Below are 18,362 nucleotides of genomic sequence, written 5' to 3'. Positions count from 1 at the left end.
ATAAAGTATCAGAGGGCGTGGCTAAGAATGCCATACTTACACTCAATCTATGGCTTTCTAGAAATCGAGAACGAAGCCGTACATTAGATGGAGAGACGAGGGCGCTGGCGAGCCATATGGGTCACTGAGACTAGCGTTCACCCTATCTTTACATAGTGTCTCTATCTGGACCACCAACGCTCTAATACGGCCCCGGCTCTTACTAGTGCCCCGGGGGTGCCGATGACATCTCAATTCAGTGCGCTGCGCCACCTCCAAATCAGGAGGGAGGTAAATGACTGACGAAACAGAAGAGGGACTGCTCAGCGGTGCAGCGGCGCAGGGGAAGCCGGTGGCAAGTGGAGAGGTCGCCGGTGGTGGGAGGCTGCTGTGCTGTCACAGCGCCGCGGAGGACTTCGACTACCCACTCGGCACCCAGGCTGCACCTGCGATAGGGATGCTGCAGGCTGGCTGAGGAGGTGTCCTCTATGCAAGGTACGTGATGCTGGGAGACAGTGCCCCGCCTGCAGTCTGCTGTTCGTGATGTTTCACTGGCATCGCCGTGGCACGAGCTACCAGGCGGCTGCAACAAAGCAGACGCGCAAACCTATGAGCTGAGCCAAAGACGCGCCTGGTGCTATCTCTCTCAGCAGCCGGTGCCAGCTACACGCCTCGGCTGCAGCAGCCTTTAAGCGCCAAGGTAGCCGACGTGATTCGTAAATGCTGCAGTGCATGCCATGCACTTTACCCGCCACAGCCCTTCATTGCCCATCTGCAAGACATGCAGGCTGCCATTTCTTAGTAGCCACCTTCATCTGTTTAACTTGATTTTGCATGATTTTTATCAGTGCCCAGGTTCCCTGTCCCAGTGTCGTGCGATGGGTTTGAGTCTCACAGCGGCTGTAAAATCCATAGGGCTTTTGAAAGATGGGGACATGGCGTGACTGGAGTGTTTCTGTTGTTATAATGACTGTGTACTACAATAAGAAACCGAAAACACTAATTTTAAAGTAATCCCGGATTCGCTTTCTACCGCTACTGCATGTTTTTAAATCCTCCCTGAATCAGGGTTTGCAGTGTCTTGACAAAGAGATGGCACAGGTTCTTAACTGGCATTTCCCATCCTATGTATTGTGCAGTCGTTTTTCTCGTGTCTCCTGCTATTCTCCAATGAAAGCTGTTTAAAACAACAATGTCCTCAATTATCCTTTTTTAAACGAATATTATCCCTGCTGGTTGAACTCGTGGCTCATTTTTTAATGCTTTTGTAACGCACAGATGTTAAAACATTTACAATATGCGTGACGTCAAATGCATTACACAGCTAATTTTGAGTAACAGTTTGTATTTCCATAACAACACTTTGCTGCTTTTATATATAGCTATGTATAAGTGAATGTGTCTCTTCTTGTTCATATCAAAGTTAAAATATAACCTAAAACGTTTACCTGGTGTGAAATGCGTTGCACAGCTGTTTTATTGGCCTGGGTGTGTATTTCGGTTTCCTTTCCTGCTGCCTGTCGGTTAACAGTTACCTACCTTATGATCGATATTAAAGCCAAATATGTATCCCTTTAAAAAAACATTATTTCTTTTGTCTAATGCGACACCCAATCTTTTTATTTCGGTTATGGTAAATGCATCCCGGGTGTTGCACATCTCTTCTCTTTGTGACGTACTTATGTAATGTAAGATTATTTCAAACCATAGTATTCACATTGTGGTTTGAAAATTAATTTCATATATTCATCCTTTGACGTTTCATTGTCTTTCCGGTTTACAATGTCCTTGCCGGCAGTTTTATTCAAAGTATTGGAACCCCAGATTGGATTTACGACAGTTTTTGCATTGGTTTCCTGAGAAAGCCTGCTCATGAATAACGACACATTAGCATTTACAATGAGTCAGCACACTGTTTACTGTGACATTCCTAGGTATTGTTCGTTAATTATTTACATTACATAGCAAAAGTGCACGTATTAGCAACTGTACTTAGCATATATATTTTAAAGCACGTTTCTTTGTTCTCGAGTTGATCCCTTTGTCTCGATTATAGGGTTGATTCTGCTACATTTTGAGTGTGCTTTCCTTTTTGTGTTTTGCCTAATGGTCACCGTAGGCGTCCACAACTGTCTTTGGACCTCAACTTCGATTGTAATGAGAAACACAGCTGCGTGACTGGCTTTCTTTTCTGTTTTAAATGCAATGATGGCCTTTAGCCAACACACCTACAGCGAGCACTGTCACCATTGTGATCTTCCAGATGCCGGAGCCTGCTCTATTTTTAATGAACTGACTGTTACCTGCCAAATAGAGTCCTCGTTTCACGTCCCAGCCAATATATTTGAGCAAATATGAAAATTCAATGCTGCAGAATGTCCGTGCCCCTTTCTCACACTGCTTGCTACAGGGCATTTACTCATTGTGTGTAGCCCAGGGAGACTGCTCAAAAATGAAATGACAGTGCTGTGTTTAGTTAATTGGAAGCTTTCCGGAGAGGTAATACCATATTAACTGTACATAGAACGTAATTTATTTTTGTACTATATTCGCATAATCTGGACATCAAAACTACTTGGCTTTAAGAACGACCACAAATGGTTTACTGCAAATTGTCATCCTAACTGCTAGTTTGCTACATAGTTATCTTGCATTGAACAGTGTGTGTGTTATATGCAGACATATTATGAAAATAGAAAATACAGTGCAACATATTGTTCAATGTTAATCGATATTGCTTTATATTATCCCAGAAAACGTTAATTCTTGAAGTCTCGGATAAAAAAATTCTAGATGCAAAAAAATCGGTGCTGCATACAGTATCACATTTGTTACCCGTTATCTTGTTGCATCCTATTAACAGTGTATGCCTAATAATTGCATGTTTAAAGGACATTGTAATCAGAAGGTTCAAACCGCTGAGCTGCACGTGGCCTCTTTTGTGTGCTACAAATTATTACTATCTTCACCGCCTCCTTGTGTTCACTTTGCGTGCCTCAGACATTAAATAATAGGTCACACTTTGCATCTGATTTTACAAGTGTGCTCTATTCCAGCATTTGCAAAGGTTCATATAGAAGTAGTTCTCCAAAGGTACATTGTGAAAACAATTTTAGAAAATATTCTAGGTAAAATTTATTAAAGGAAGTGCAATTAAGCTCGTCACGTCTATACCCTGTTAATCACGCATTTGCCCTTTTATTCAAATGGAAATTTGTAAAATAAACGGTTACTCTATCAGGTGTTAGTGTATGTGAATTGAGCATCTCAAACAGGAGTTCTGTCAGGAAGGGATTACGTCAAGCAGTATATAGGATATAGATGATGTACGGTAGCAGTAAACCAGTGTTAGTGGTAGAAGATGGGAAGTGAGTATATTTATTGAAATCACACTGAAGTGCGAAGCTAGGCACTCTATGCTTTTCCGTTCCTGTTTTATATTTCCCTGCATCTCTGCTCAGCTAATCCAGTCCTAAACCCCAATGCAGCATCTGCCTCTATACACTGTAAGAGGTTGCATTGGTTTTCTAACCTTTCTTTGTTTCCACCTGTGAGAGCGGTTGCACAGCAGGTTTTCTTTACTTGTGACTTTTTTCCAGGGCACCTTTTATCTTGTATGTGGCTTGGATACATGTCCCATTTGACGACATATAAATGGTTGATTGGAGACTGTGGTTTCCACTCCATATGTACGGGATGGCAGACGGTGGTGGTGCATGCCCATGCATATTTAAAATATAATCCGGGAGACACTAATGAGCACAGTACATGCAATCTGAATTCTCATCAGATGATGATGCTGCATTACTATTTTGTCCTGTGTCACTATTCAGTTGTGTTCTTAGAAAAAGTGTAGGCTATCCTTTGAAACATAGTATTCAGAAATCCTGAGATACGTTTGTGCAAATTACACTTGCTCTGGTGTCCGTGCACGTTCAGTTTGGAGTTGTTGGATTGATTTGTGTTTTGTCATTTCTTTTAACATGTTTTTGTTTTATTGTGGCTGTGCTTCAAGTTCGTAAATGGTGGTTGTCATTCTCTGTTCGCCAATGGCTCCTAACGTGATATTTTTAAGTGGGATGCCGTCACAATGATTGACTGGCTCCCCTAATTCTTTTTAATTATGCACTGTTTTACAGCGATGTCAAACGAGTGCATCTCGGGTCTGTTTTGATCCTTATGTACACTGCTCTACTTTAATTCCCATAGCCACACTTTTGTGTTTTAACTAACTCGTATTCAGGATTTTCCAACAGTTGTTTGTTACTACTCCAGTATTTTTCAAATCTGCTTTCCCATTGTACCCAGAGTTGTGGACAAATCTCTTCTCCAAGAAGCTTTTTATGCACCACTGCTCATTGTGATACCGTAGAAAGAAATGCATTCATTGTTGTATTTTTTTGGTTATAAATGTTTATAACAGTCTAGTTAAGTAATAACCTACCACTCTGTTTTGTGAATATTTCTTTGTCGGCTAATGAAATCATAAATGAAAATCATATCTTCTGCTCACTTCGTTGCCTTTGTTTTTTGTTTTTTTTTATCTTGAATACATATTTTTTAAGCGTTTAAACGTTCAAAATAGTTGTTCACTGTTCTGACCTCACAACAGTGTACAGAAAGGCTGATTTTCCTCTGCAGTGAATAACCAGCAGTCCTAAATCTTCAATTTTTGCATTGCTTTCTAATAGTAGAAGTCTAACCATGTGTGTCACAAAATAGTCCAACCCATTTTAATTGAATCAATGTTTTGGTTCTTAATACCGTTTAAAAAATGCAACAGAATCCACTGCTACTAAAAACAAAAACGTACCAACAATTTCAAATGAAATAAGTGATTTTTATACAGCAACAAAGGAAAAAGGCGTCACAAAATATTGAACAATTTACAACTAGAAGTCTGCAATTGAGAACAAGGGAAATACAAACACCTTACTGCAAACATAAATTATGCACTATTTTTTTAAATCTTGATTAAAAAAGAAAAAAAACGTGAAAGCCATTTATGCACCCCAATTATAAATTAAAAATTTAAAAGGATAGCTGTCAATAAAGGAGTTATTTTTTAACTTGGTTTTCGAGGGACAGCTCCCAGGCAATTAGCGCTTCTCTAGTCAAATCATTGTTCACAAACATAATACACGTCTACAATATTGCTCTACACTGCAAGCATTAGTTATGTGCCCTGTCTCAAGCTTCACTAAGATGGTACAGATTCTGTCACTGGAACGCCCTCCGTGTCTCCTGGACTGCTACTAATCTTGTGGTACTTTCTCATCTTATTTACTTTGACAATATTATATCATATTTCAAATGTCAGGACCTGTTCCACAGGGGGAGGCAGGGAGTCTCTCATTTACGCCCCCTAGTCAAAGAGTAGCCTCCAATCTGTCTCTCTTAGCCGCCCTTACAGCAATGACGAGCATGGTCGCAGTTTCTGAAGTTGTCCTATTAAACAAGTCTGCTTTCCATGCTTTAACCGAAGGCGCTTGCTAGATCTGGGGGTCTCTAGTTGGCAATGGTATTCACCTTTGTCCAAATAGGGACCCTTACTTCCAAGTCAGGATAAGGGGATTACACTCCTTAATAACCCCTGCTCACCCCCTTGGTAGCTTGGCACGAGCAAACAGGCTTATCTCAGAGGCAGTGTGTTAAGCATTTGTGAATATACACAGTAATACAGTGATAACACTACAGATGGACACAACACAGGTTTTATAAAAGTAAGTATGCTTTATATAGACTTAAACACAAGACCACAAACAACAAAAATCCACAATACTACACATAAGATTACTTAAAAAATCCACAATACTACACATAAGATTACTTAAAAGATGATTAAAGTCTCTTAGTTCAAGTTGATGGTAGATGCAACAAAGTTCTCAACAAAGTACCTGGATGCGTAACGCAAAGTAAACTAAAGGACTCTCAGAAGGGGAGATGCGTCGGTTCCGTGACCCGGGGGAACGGTTGCGTCCTTCCTCAATGCTTGCGCAGAGTAGGGGACTCGTCGTGAGCCTTATCGGTGCGGAGGTGATGCGTAGATTCTTGGCCTGCGGGCCCGTTGCGGTGCGAAAGATGGCGCCTTGATGCGATGACGATGCGATGATCCAGTTGCAATGCGAGAAGATGGTGTCCTTGATGCGGCGATGCGATAACGCCCTAGCAGCCTTGCGAAGACTCTGTACTTTGGAGCCGCGACAGGCCCTGCGACGCGCTTCTCCGGCGATGCGATGGCGACTCTCTCGATGGCGTCACGCTTCTCTGGTGATGCGACAGCAGGCAGCTTCGATGAACACACGCTTCCCGGGAGATGCGGCGAAGGCTCGCTTCTCCGGCGTTGCGATGATTTCAGCTGCTGCGGCGACATGCTTCTTCCCGATGCGTCGCGCTTCCAGCTCCCAGCGGCACACAAGTGGCTGGAGTCAGAATTCCTAGCAAGGAAATTCAGGAGGGAGCTGGAGGTGAAGTCTTTTGGCCCTGAGACTTTAGCAGGAGGCAAGCACAGTTCAATCCCTTGGAGAATATTATGTAGATGGAAGTCTTTACCAAGTTCCTTCTCCTTTCCCTTGGCAATGAAACAACCACTGCAGGCCAACCCAGCAAACAGCACACTGGCAGAGGGGCAGTCCAAACTCCTGCAGCTTCCTTGGTTCTTCTCCTTGGCAGAAAGGTTTCTTGTTCCAGAAGTGATCTAAAGTCTGTGGGACTGGGTCCCAATATTTATACCCCAAAATCCTTTGTTCTCTGAGGGCAGAGAGGCCTCTGCCTAGTTCAAACCAGTCCCTGAGCACTTTGTTGACATGACTCTTCTCTTCCTTTCACTGTGCAGGGCAGAGACATCAGCCGCCCCACAGGAGGTGGAGCCAGCACAGGGGAGGGAAGATACAGCTCTGGAGCACTCTGTTGACAGGATTCCTCTTCTCCTTTCACTGTGCAGGGCAGAGACATCAGACAAGCCACAGGGGGTTGAGCCAGCATTGCAGACGGAAGGCCCAGCCCTATTCAGGTACCAGGTGCACTCCCCCCTCCCATCTGGATGTAAATCTCCCTATTCACCACTGGGCTGTCCCAGACTGTCTCCTGGAATTTCCCCATCCCTGTCACACACAAACCCAGACAAGGAATACACAAGTCAGCAGAGGCAGGCTCAAATGGTTAGGCAAGCAAGTACCTACTTTCTAAAAGTGGTATTTGCAAACACAGAATATTAAAATAAACTTTACTAAAAGATGTATTTTATTATTCTGAGTTAAGGTATACTAAATTCGAATTTCTACCATGTTCCCTGAGTCAGTTAGGATTATAAGAATGTAATAATCTAACTTCCCATTCTAGCCTATGGAAAACAGGTAGCCTTGCAATAGTGAAAAACGAAAATGGCTGTAATTCACTATTAGAACATGCTACACACATCAGAGCATGTCCTACCTTATACTTACAATGCACACTGCCCTTGGGCCTACCATTGGGGTGTCTAATATGAAGCAAAGGGAAGGTTTAGGGACTGGCAAGTGGGTGCACTTGGCCAAGTCAACATGGCAGTGCTAGACTGCACACAGGCCTTGCAATGGCAGGCCTGAGACACACTTTACAGGCTGCTACTGTGGGTGGCACAATCAGTGCTGCAAGCCCACCAGCAGCATTTGATCTACAATCCCTGGGCACACATGGTACACTGTACATGGGGCTGACAGTAAATCAAATAACCTAATTATGGGATAACCAATCAGTACATCAATTTAACATAGGGGGCACTTGCATTGTGGCACTGATTAGCAGTGGCACAGTGCCCAAAGCATAAATCCAGCAAAAACATATCAAAACAGAGGAGGCAATCTGTCAAAAATGGAAGGGAGACTCACGCCAATGATGTCGGGTCTAACAGCGCTCCAGCTGCTTTTTATTACATAGCCACATTGTTTGGTAAGTACAAACATCAAGCCAACTATTTCACTCCTGCACTTCATTTCCAAAACCCCTAACCATCTCCTACCCCACAACATTTGGGAAGGCCCCAACGTGCAGTTTCCTGGGTGGTATCTGTAGAGATTTTTAAATCCTTATTTACTTGATTAATCCAATATATCTGTCTTCTCGGGTAGTTCTACCACATGTGATTATATCGCATTTTACGATATCTGTGGCTTGTCCCCTCACTCGTGCCAAATATTCTTTTCACTCTTAATGGTGTGAGGTGTAATCTATGTAAAACGTGAACTGAATCAGTTTGAACCTTCTATTCCTAGATACCTTGGTAATGTACTCGGTAGCACTGCTCCCAGTAGGAAAGTGGGTTATTATGCAGTGAGGCTGGTTAGGCACCACTATGTAATAATCTCATCTTATCCCAAATAGGTCCTTGGATTCACACTAATAAATCACTAGCTCAGTTCTTGTAGTGTGGCACAGAGCAGTCAGGCTTTACTAGAGTAACATGTGTTAAGCATTTGAGAGTACCAATGTGGACTATACGTAATTGGCAAGACTCTAAAGAAATCAGACCTCAATTTATAAAAATAAATTCAATTTTTATATAAATTTAGACTCCAAATGAACACAATCGGTTGAATATGACCAGAGTTATGGATTTTTAAAAGAACAATACATCTGTGCAATTCACTCCTGCAAAACTTTAACGTTGCGGTCAATGGCGAAAAGTACTAGTTACAATCGGTCACTTGCAGGTAGAGTTCAGTAGATTCCACTGAGAGTGAAGGTGAGGCGGGGTTCCAGGACCAGGCCCGGACAGTCAGTTGGTTTTTACCTTGCATGTAGGGCCCCAGTGCATAGTTGCTCTGGCTCCCCCTAATGTGGAAGCAGGAGCGATGGGTGCTGGTTTTATCGCTTAGATGTTGCTGGTGAGGAAGGGGGTGCAAAATCTTGACAACGGGGCCACAGAGGCGTCAGGTTGAAGATTCTTCAGGGTTCCCTGAGGCACATCACCAAACAAAGGTACTGGTAGCTCAACTGGCCACCAGCAAATCTTGGCACCAGCAAGCTCAGCCTTCGGTCACTTTGATGTCCTGGAGTCCAGGAGAAAACATCACATAAAAGTTGCTGTGGGTCAGGACTATCTTTCCTGCAGTGCACTAGTGCATTTACTTTTGTGTGTTTCCCTCGCTAGGCCTGATGATCAGTGATTCTTTGAATCCAGGTGCTGTTCTTGCTGGCAGGTAACTAGGACCTCTAATATAAAGGAATTCTGGAGTTGCCTTTGGCTTGCAGATGAGCTCCTCTTTCATTTGGAACTCGTTTCTGGTCCAGAAAGAGTCGCAGTCATGCAGTTGCAAGGTGGTTGCCACATGTGCAGTCTTTGGTGCCTTTTCTTTGTGTAGGTCCTTAAGTTGCAGACTCGGGCCTCTTCTTTGTCCTTTGGTTGCAAGGCAATCAGATTTGAGGTTCTGGTTCCAAGGCAGCCATTAAGTCCTAGAGTTAGGGGTGTGGGAGCTAGTAGCCAACGGGCTACTAGCCTCCCCGGCTAATCCGCCCCTGAGGTGACCACTTCCTGGGGAGTGTGGCCCCTTTTCTATCCAGAAGTCTCTATTCTGACACTTTTTAAAATGGCAAAGCCCTTCTTCGGTTGTACAGACCAATAGCTCACCTTAAGGGTGTGGCTAACCTTCTGGGGGTTTATACCTCCTGGCTATCTAATTTTACCACCTGCCTGGGTTGCAAATGTGCCTGGAGTGCGGGGTTTGCTTTTTCCCCCTCTAGTCGGAAGCCTGGTTGCACAGAAGAGACAGTGGGAGCTTTGAAGCTCACCGTCTTGATGTACCACTTCACTAGCCACACTGTCGGGGAGGGTGGTGACACCTCCTGCCCAGGCAGGCCTTTGTCTCTGACTAATGAGAGTGTTCACGCCTCCTGGAAGGGGGTCAGACCCCTGTCTTGGCAACAGCAGCTGCAGGCTGTTAGCCAGGGTACAGAAAAAGCTGGTGCAACCAGGTAGGTAACCTTAGCCACCTGGGTTCATGCCACATTAAATCTGACTTTTGGAAAAAGTTTGGTTTGATGAGTCAAACATGACACTTTTAAGTGGGACCATAATGGAGTTGGCAACCTGGGAATGCCCAGGCTGCCAGCTCATGTTATCCCATGATCCCCTGAACACTTCTAGTAGCCCCTAATGAAAGGAGTCTGCTATACAGACATATATTCTTGCACTTATTTATCCACACCTTTAATATAATGCACCATGCCTCCTGGGCTCATGATGCTTCCTTCAGGATGACTGGCAAATATTAAAAATAGTTCTGTGATCTTGCCACTCGTAGTAAGGGCTATGTTGCGTTTGAGCAGTTTGCACTGTTCCTGCAGCCTGCAATGGGAGGACGTCTATCATCCTTTTAGTTGGTCACTCAGGGTGGCAGTAGCAATGCTTCAGGCCCTGGTGACCTCTCTAACTCTCATGCCTTGGGTACCACTGGTACCATATACGAGGGATTTATAAGGGTGGAGTAAAGTCATTGCCAATTGGGGTTACCAATTCACATGCATCATATTTTAGGGCGAGATCTCTGGCACTGGGGCATTATTAGCACACTCCAGTGCACTTTCAGAATCAAAACCATCATCATTGGAGAAAAAAAGTGTGAGGAGGAAACCTGCAAAATGCCTGTTTGCTTACAGTCCTCATTCCTTGTGTAGCTCTTTATTTAATTCTTCCACCCACCCTGTGTGTAGGCCAGAAAGTGCTGGTCCCAAAGATTTGGTTATTTGATAGTTTCATAAGTGTACAGTCTTCTTACCCGTACCTGAAATGAGTATGTTGTGTAATAGTTTGTCTGTGGGTGGTTGCAGGTTGGTGTTTCCCCAAATACTCTTGACCACACGGGCAGCCTCATACAAGCGAGAAATAGTCATTTTGGCATTCCAAATCACTCATGTATGTCCCTGAAAATCCCCCATTATTTCTTCAGAATAAACATCACCTTATGTAACACATGAATAGGGACTCCCATAGAAATGAACCTCCTTTAGTTCTGTAGCCCTCGGCAGCTTGGTCATTGACCAGAGCTTCAGGCACCTGATTAGGGTTTCTACAGCATAGCAAGGTCCCTGCCCCTTAGACTGGTATATTGTTGCCAACATTGCATCATGACTGTCTCTAACTGTGATACAGCTTTGGAATTTGGTCTCCTCCTGAACCTGACACTCCAGAGTGTCCGGAGCAACAGCTGTCTCGATAATTTTGTGTACATGCCTTGCACCCATTTTGCTTTATACTGCAATTAGGCTGCAATACAGTAGTATTCATAATAAGGTGCTCCTAAGCCTTCCCTCTACATGGGGAAGCAAATTGTATTCAGAGCAACACTGCATCTTCCATCTGTTCATATCAGTCATGAGAGCAGATGAGTCCATTCTGTAAATATAGTTCTGGATATCGCTGCATGAATGGTGTTAAAAAAGCAAAATAAGCAAGGTTAAGTATTCATTTTGGAGCGAGCTATCCTACCCATCCTTGACAAGAGGAGCTCCTTCCAAAATATTATACACCCCCCCCCCCCAGAGATCTTGTATGGTCTTTGAAATATTGCCCTCTATTAAGTCTTTGTCGTGTGAGATATTTATACACCCAAATATTTAGTTGTGGTTAGGGCCAACTTTGGGGTGTGGAGACAAATGGCGGCTATGTCTTATTTGGTTGTGTAATGTAAATAAAATTGATTTTCCACAATATATTAATCCCAGCATCTTCTGGAATGTGTTTGACATCTGTTCAATCTCAGATTTAAGCTACAGGTTCCCTTACATACAGCAAAATGTCATCTGCATTAAGAGAATCATATGCTTTGAATAGCTACTTTCAGTGGGTTTGGTCTGCCCATATCTTCCAACGTGCGCAGCATAAGGCTCAATGGCCAGGACAAAAAGCAGGGGTGTCAATGGACACCATGCCCCTTTATTCTCTCCATTCCTGGAAATCATTGGATCATTCTGTTCTCTGGCCATGGGGTCCGAATAGAGCTCGTAATCTGTACTCTTTGGTTAAGTACAGCATGTAGATAAGACCATCCCAGGCAATCAAAGGCCTTTTCAACATCTAATACGGTCACCGATGCCCTTTTGTAGTTCTTCAGGAGCTTCCCTTAAGGCATGAAATGGCTATCTCCAATTTGGTGACTTTTTGAGTATGAAGCCACTCTGGTCTTAGACTGTCATAGCTGGGAGTATGGGGAGGAGTCTAGTAGCCACGGTTCTGCTTAGTATTCGGCAGTCTGCATTGAGCAATGCCAGGTGTGTGTACAATGCCTTGTCTAATGGATCCTTTCTCAGTTTGGGGAGGACCACAATAACACCTTGTTAAATCTTCAGGAGACTTCCCTTGTTAACGCTGTTATTGAACAATTCAACTAGATGGTCACTTAGGCGGGCAGAGTATATCTCACAGAAATCTATGGGTAGGCCGCTTACCCAATGGCTGTATAATTGCTCATTGTATGTATGGATTTAGAACTTCCTCTTTAGATATGGGCTGCTTAAGGGCGTCGCTAAGTAATCTTCTAATCTGGTATTGCATGCCTTGCATCTCATTTCTTATAATAAGCCTCAAAGTCCTCATTAATTTTGATTTGAGTGTGAACTACTGTTCCCCCCGTTATTTCTTATTGAATTCAGCACTGACTTACATTGCTCATTTCTGATCAGAGGAGCCAGAAGGGTGCCAGATTTGTACCTCTACGAATGCATTCTGTAAGTGTAGGATTACAGTAAAAACGCCAGTCATTCCACCGCGGCTGCCCAAGACTTATTCTGCTCTTGGTAATTGTGACTGAAAGTTGACATCTATGTTTAGGATTTCAGGTTTCTGCTCATTAATTGCTAATGTTTCCAATTATTCTGTAAGTCTGTCACAATACTGCTAGCCTTTTTTTATAACTCCCCTGTCAATGCGGGCTTTCATATAGTTTTTGGTTATCCATGGAGTTTACTTTTTCTTTAAAATAATTATCAATGACTTCACTTATTACTCCTCTGACCACTGCGTGTTGGGTGGCAGCTTGTAATCTCCAGGACAGTATACTCGCTGTAGGCTTACTTCACGTGAATGTCATGAATGAGTTGTGGTCAGATATGGTCTTTCAGAAGTTTTGGGATGTATATTTTAACTGCATATGTTCAGTACCAGTTTAAAAAATCTATTTATTTGTGAATGAAGGGTTTGGACCTGGGAATAAAACAAGAACTCTGTGGATTTTGGATTTTGTCTTCGTTGATGCCCAGGACACTGGTAACACCACCCCCAGAGTACAATATGTCTGCATGTTTGAGTGCAACATGTTGCAGCCATTTGATGGTTTCACATTTGGAGCATATACGCAAATTGTACTTCTTTGGTCTCCATCAAGCAGTCCCTTGACGAGCACATACTGACCCTTTGCATCCACCACTACTCTCCTGTCATGTAACGGTATGTTCGCTGTCGCCCATATACATGCTTCACATGCATAGAATAAATACCCTGTAGCATAAACCTTCCCTCTCCATTATGTTAAGTTTCCTGTTGCTACTTGTGATATGTGAGTATCCTCTAAGTAATGTATGGGGACCCCCTTTCCTTTTATATAGTATACGTTTTATTCTGCTTAATGGGAGATGATGTACCATGAATGCTCAGGGTCATTTTATATATAGTATGTATAAAAATGGTTGTGCTACTAGCTATGGAACTACAGTATACCAAATCCTGGTTTCTGACCTTTATCCATTTCCAGATTCTATACAACATCAGCTACATGGAGGTGTGATTATGAGAAACTGCATACCAATGCCATTTGTGTTCTCTCAATTGAATTTTTTTTTAATGGCCCTGCGGGACCACAACAACAGAGAGCACGTTTTTGAAGAATGTCGCCTTGTCTTTTCCTTCTCTTCTCTCCAGAAGTGCTTCAACAGAGATATTAAACATCCTGATATTTCCTCCACGTCTTCCACTCAGATCTCCAGGAATCTGACCTTCTCACACATGTCCAATATCCCTTTTTGGGTATAGCCGATTTCAGGTTTCACTGTTTCCATGTCTTGTCTTGTTCTGAGGTTGTAATTCGCTCCGATAGCTTTGTCTAGTCTGCCTGTAGCAGTCCAACCTCCAAGGCAAAAGCATCAGTCCTGGTCCCAAGCCCAATTCTTGAGTCTTGAATAGCCTTTTTAGACACTACCAAAATTGTCTTGGAAGTTCACTCCAGTCATTTGTTTTCTCATGCTCAATTGTTGCTCCTACGTGTTCTTCAGGATCCCGCTTTTGCAATGATGTCATGGGTGCCAGTTTAGTGCTCTTTCTCTTAACAATATTGAGACACATATGTGTGACTGCTTTTGAGAATAGTGTCTCCTGGCAGCTTATTTCAACTGTTGGGTGGAACCGAGTGTCACTAGGATCGAAATTGCCCTTTCACAGCGTAGGTTTTTTTTGTTGTTCTCTGACTGCCCTGTCTGCCATCTTATGATGTGAGCACAAATGGCGCCCAGTATTCTGAAATACGTTTATGGTAATTAGTGAAATCCCAGTCAAGTCCCTGTTGCTTGTGTGTGAATGGTAATGCCAATAATTGATTCAACTCTGTGACCTTATGCAAGAACGTAGCTGCCCAAGCCTCTCCATAGTAGGTTCCCCATTCCACCACTAAAAATGTAGGGAAATCTGTATTCGAGCAGTGCAGTTTAGGCTCTACCCTTATATATCACATATATGTAATTATTTACTCATAACTGATATTCTATTCATTGTGTGCCTTAACCTCATTCGAGTCTATAAAACATTTAAACATATTAATGAAATGTAATCACTGTAGGAATTGGAGATTTATACACGTGTACATTAATGTTCAGTTGAAACATGTAGTCATGTGCTCTTTTATTCACGTTTTACACTTATTCTTCAAGATACACATGTATGTATAATCATGCTTTTGAGTTCACATGAACTAAATAAGCCTGACTAAAGGCCTCCATTGAAATGCATATTCTCTCTTTATTTTTCAGGTGTACTATCATGATTCTCGTTAGTTACAGAAAGGCTTATTGTTTGATATCTGTTGATAGTGAGACCTGGACGGAAGAACATGGCAGTGAACATGGAGAATTAATGGTCAAAAGAGTCCTTCTATTTATGATGGACTAGGATGGAGAGATGTTCAAGATTGAGAATTTCAGTCCAAGTTTCAATGTGATGTTAAACGGAAGGGATGTTGCAGATGTACTAGAGTAATGATTTGGTTTGTTCCTAGTGGTTTGAAAGTAGATAAGGACTTTTCTGAATCTGCTGTTAATTTAAATTGGTGTTCTCACAGTTAGAGAAGAAACATTCCCTTCAGACGTCAAGAGTGCAGACCGCTTTGCTTACCTCATTCTTTCAAGTGTGAAACTTTTTTCTCTAAACGCTTCTCTTTCTTTTTCCAAGACTATTACTGAAGTTTGATTCATGCTCACACCTTCTATGGTCCCAGACTAGAGACCCTTGGTAGATGATCCTATATTTGACATATGTTTAGAAGAGAGAAGGTGTGCTTCTTTATAGAATGCTAGTTTCTTTAATTTGTTTATTTATTGTTTTGGCTATCACAATTCTGTATCTAATTCTTCTAAGGTTCAACCTACTGAGATATTTCAGCTTATCTGCTGTATTGCTGCTCTACCTATTGAACTTATTTATCGTTTGCATATATTCTGGATTGATTTTATAATCCAAAATAAAATCCCGTTGACCATATTTGGTGATTCATGGTCCTTATTTTGGTGTCACATTGGCTTCACAAGTTAGAAATGTATTGTAGGTGTCTTCTCCCTTTCAAGGCTTCATGTCGGCTAACAAAGGTCCATGCAACCAATAGGGAAAAATCTTTGACAACTTTATTAAGAGATTGTGGTGTAAGTACCAACGCTCTTTCAGTTTGCAGCAACTATTTGAAGGGGTGAGTTCTATATAGCCCTTTATTTCCAGCACCCTTGCTTGTGGGAGGTAATTCCAGACGTCTTTGCTGCAAAAGAGGCATGGCCCGTGTCTCGTGTACTGGTCTTTAGTTTCCTTTGAATCCTGGGGCCTGCTGTGTTCCATACCCAGCGCACTCCTGCTTATGCGACCAACTCCTGCCTGCTGCTTTCTACAGTGCACTGTATTGGAGCATCTAGCCTGTGTCTTCTAGCCCAGGTAAGTGGAGAAGGTATGGGAGGCCCAGTGCTGATGTCGCACTGCCTTTGCAATCTGATGAAGCCCTCTGCGTCCTCTCGCCTCCTCGGGGCTTCATTCCAGGTGCACTGCTCCATCGATGATGCAGTGGCTTCCGATCACGTTTCTGATTCTGAGAAAACATCATATTTCTCCCTCTCCGACACACTACTCAGTCTTTCGCTCCGGCTACACTCCTTGTCTGTTGAGTCCTTCGTTGTAGGAGCTTGGGGGTGCCATGTTGTGAGTGAGTCTCACTAGTCCTGAGGTGCGCTACCATCGCTGCCACTGCCACACAGCACTTTCAGGAATATTATAAAAGCGGAGATCTGACCATTTGCACTTTCACCTATAGTACATCTGTGATTTAGTGACCCAGTCACAGGATGCAGAAGAATATTCAGGGTACAGAGATGCTTCAAAAGTGCCTTGGTTTGTGTTAGTGTTGAAATTATAGATCTAATCTGATAGAACATGATAAAGTACTATGGACATAATTTGTTTAGCACAAATATAGTAGTTGTAAAGAGTTACATTCTTCACGTAATGGCCATGGTAAGAGTTGGATCAACCACACTTCAGAGCTGCCATGTACAAATGCTGTTTTAAGACTTACAAGCTTTTTATTGTCAAGTCACTGCACTGAGGTTACCCGAAAGGTCATTCGAAGGCAGTCTTATACTTCACCGCTGAGCATTCAGTCGCATTGAAGCCTGACACTGTGTTGTTGTGCCATTGATTATATTTCCACATTCATCAAATTTGACAGTAGGAGGTTGATGGACCAATGGCATATCTTAACATTCATAGTAACCTTCCTTGAGGACCGAAAGGCGATGCACAAAAATACTTGAGTAAGAATACAGCTAGTCAAGGATGGTGTCTTTCTCAGAGCAGAGGCACCAATAACAGCCTTAAATAAGGATGCATGTGCTGTCTCTTTAATCCTGAATATTGAAATTGTACCACTTTATTTGAAATAGTTGAACTGTTTACTTTTTTAAATGGGGGTAGGGGGGTTCTACTTGTCCTTGCTTGACACCAGTAGATACTGCAACACAAAAAGATGATGGGCGGAATTTTCTTATGTTATTTGTCTTTAGGAAAGATTTTTCTAAATCTGTAGTGTGTTTAGTGGTGGCACAGTCACCCGTTTGGAGCTCTTTTTACATTCTTGCATAACCGGTAAAGTGCCATTCACTACACTCCCCAAGACTTTGAATGCCGCCCAAGCAAGGCCTCTGGTAGGTAGCCATATCCACAGTACCCTGGTAGGAGCCTAATTTTCAAGACATAGGCGGCAGAGATTATTGCGATAACAAAAGCACCACAGAGGCTGCCTCTATGTACCAAGGACCAGAAGAATCTGCTAACATCAAACACACTAAAGGTAACTGGGTGAATGCTTGCAAATTGTCTAACCACTGGCAATCGCTCGGGTAGCATTCAAACCCATTGTTCCTCTGCCCACTATGCCACCTCCATTTAGACCTAGCCAGTGCAAATCAGTCTTGACCCTGCTCCAACAGAACAAGTCCAACTACACTGGCATCATTGACGACAAGCTCACCATGAAATCCCAGATCAACGCCTTCTCCTCTGCCTGCTTCCTCACTCTGCCCCTGCTATGCAAGATCTTCAAGCGACTACCCCTACACATGAAACGCACCGTGACACAGGCCCTCATCACCAGCTGACTGAACTACTGCAACGTCCTCTATGCATGAATTGCTGCACACCTCCCTACATCACACCCCACCTCAGACAACTCCGCTGATTCCCCGTACCAAAAAGATGGCCATTTAAGCTGCTGATCCATGCACACAAAGGCTCTACCCAACGAAGGACCTGCATACATAACCACGGCCTGAACTTCCACCAGCTGCTGAGAAGACTACGCTCCACCTCCCATTCACTTGCCCATACTCCCTGCGTCTACCGAAGCAGAAGTGGAGGACACTCCTTCTCCCACATCGCAGTAAGGTCCTGAACAGCCTTGCCACGCACCTCAGGACCATCACCTACACTTACAGAATTCCGAACGGCCCTCAAGACCTGGCTGTACGAATAAGCCTCCATGACCTGCAAGCGCCTGTATACTCTATTGAGTGATTAGCTGCTTTTTATAAATCCTGATTGATTGATTGAACTGCAAGCCCAGGTACTTCCTGAACCAGAACACAAGTAAACCAACACGGTTTTCCTCATG

The 18,362-nt window shown here is 43.1% G+C and overlaps 1 protein-coding gene across 1 annotated transcript in view; it reads left to right on the top strand.

The window, feature by feature from the left end:
- The first annotated feature begins 283 nt into the window (after window positions 1–283).
- The window catches only part of CSRNP3 (cysteine and serine rich nuclear protein 3), a 326,905-nt gene continuing 308,826 nt past the window's right edge, over window positions 284–18,362 (top strand). The window contains exon 1 of the mRNA XM_078681631.1: window positions 284–474. Coding sequence (XP_078537757.1) covers window positions 468–474 — 7 coding nt within the window. The 5' untranslated portion in view covers window positions 284–467. The remainder of the gene's footprint in view (window positions 475–18,362) is intronic.

The sequence above is a fragment of the Lissotriton helveticus genome, chromosome 3_1 (assembly GCF_964261635.1).
Source record: "Lissotriton helveticus chromosome 3_1, aLisHel1.1, whole genome shotgun sequence".
In the NCBI taxonomy this organism is placed as follows: Eukaryota; Metazoa; Chordata; class Amphibia; order Caudata; family Salamandridae; genus Lissotriton; species Lissotriton helveticus.
The sequence above is the reverse complement of the archived record's forward strand: the minus strand, read 5'-3'. Positions and strand labels throughout refer to the sequence as shown.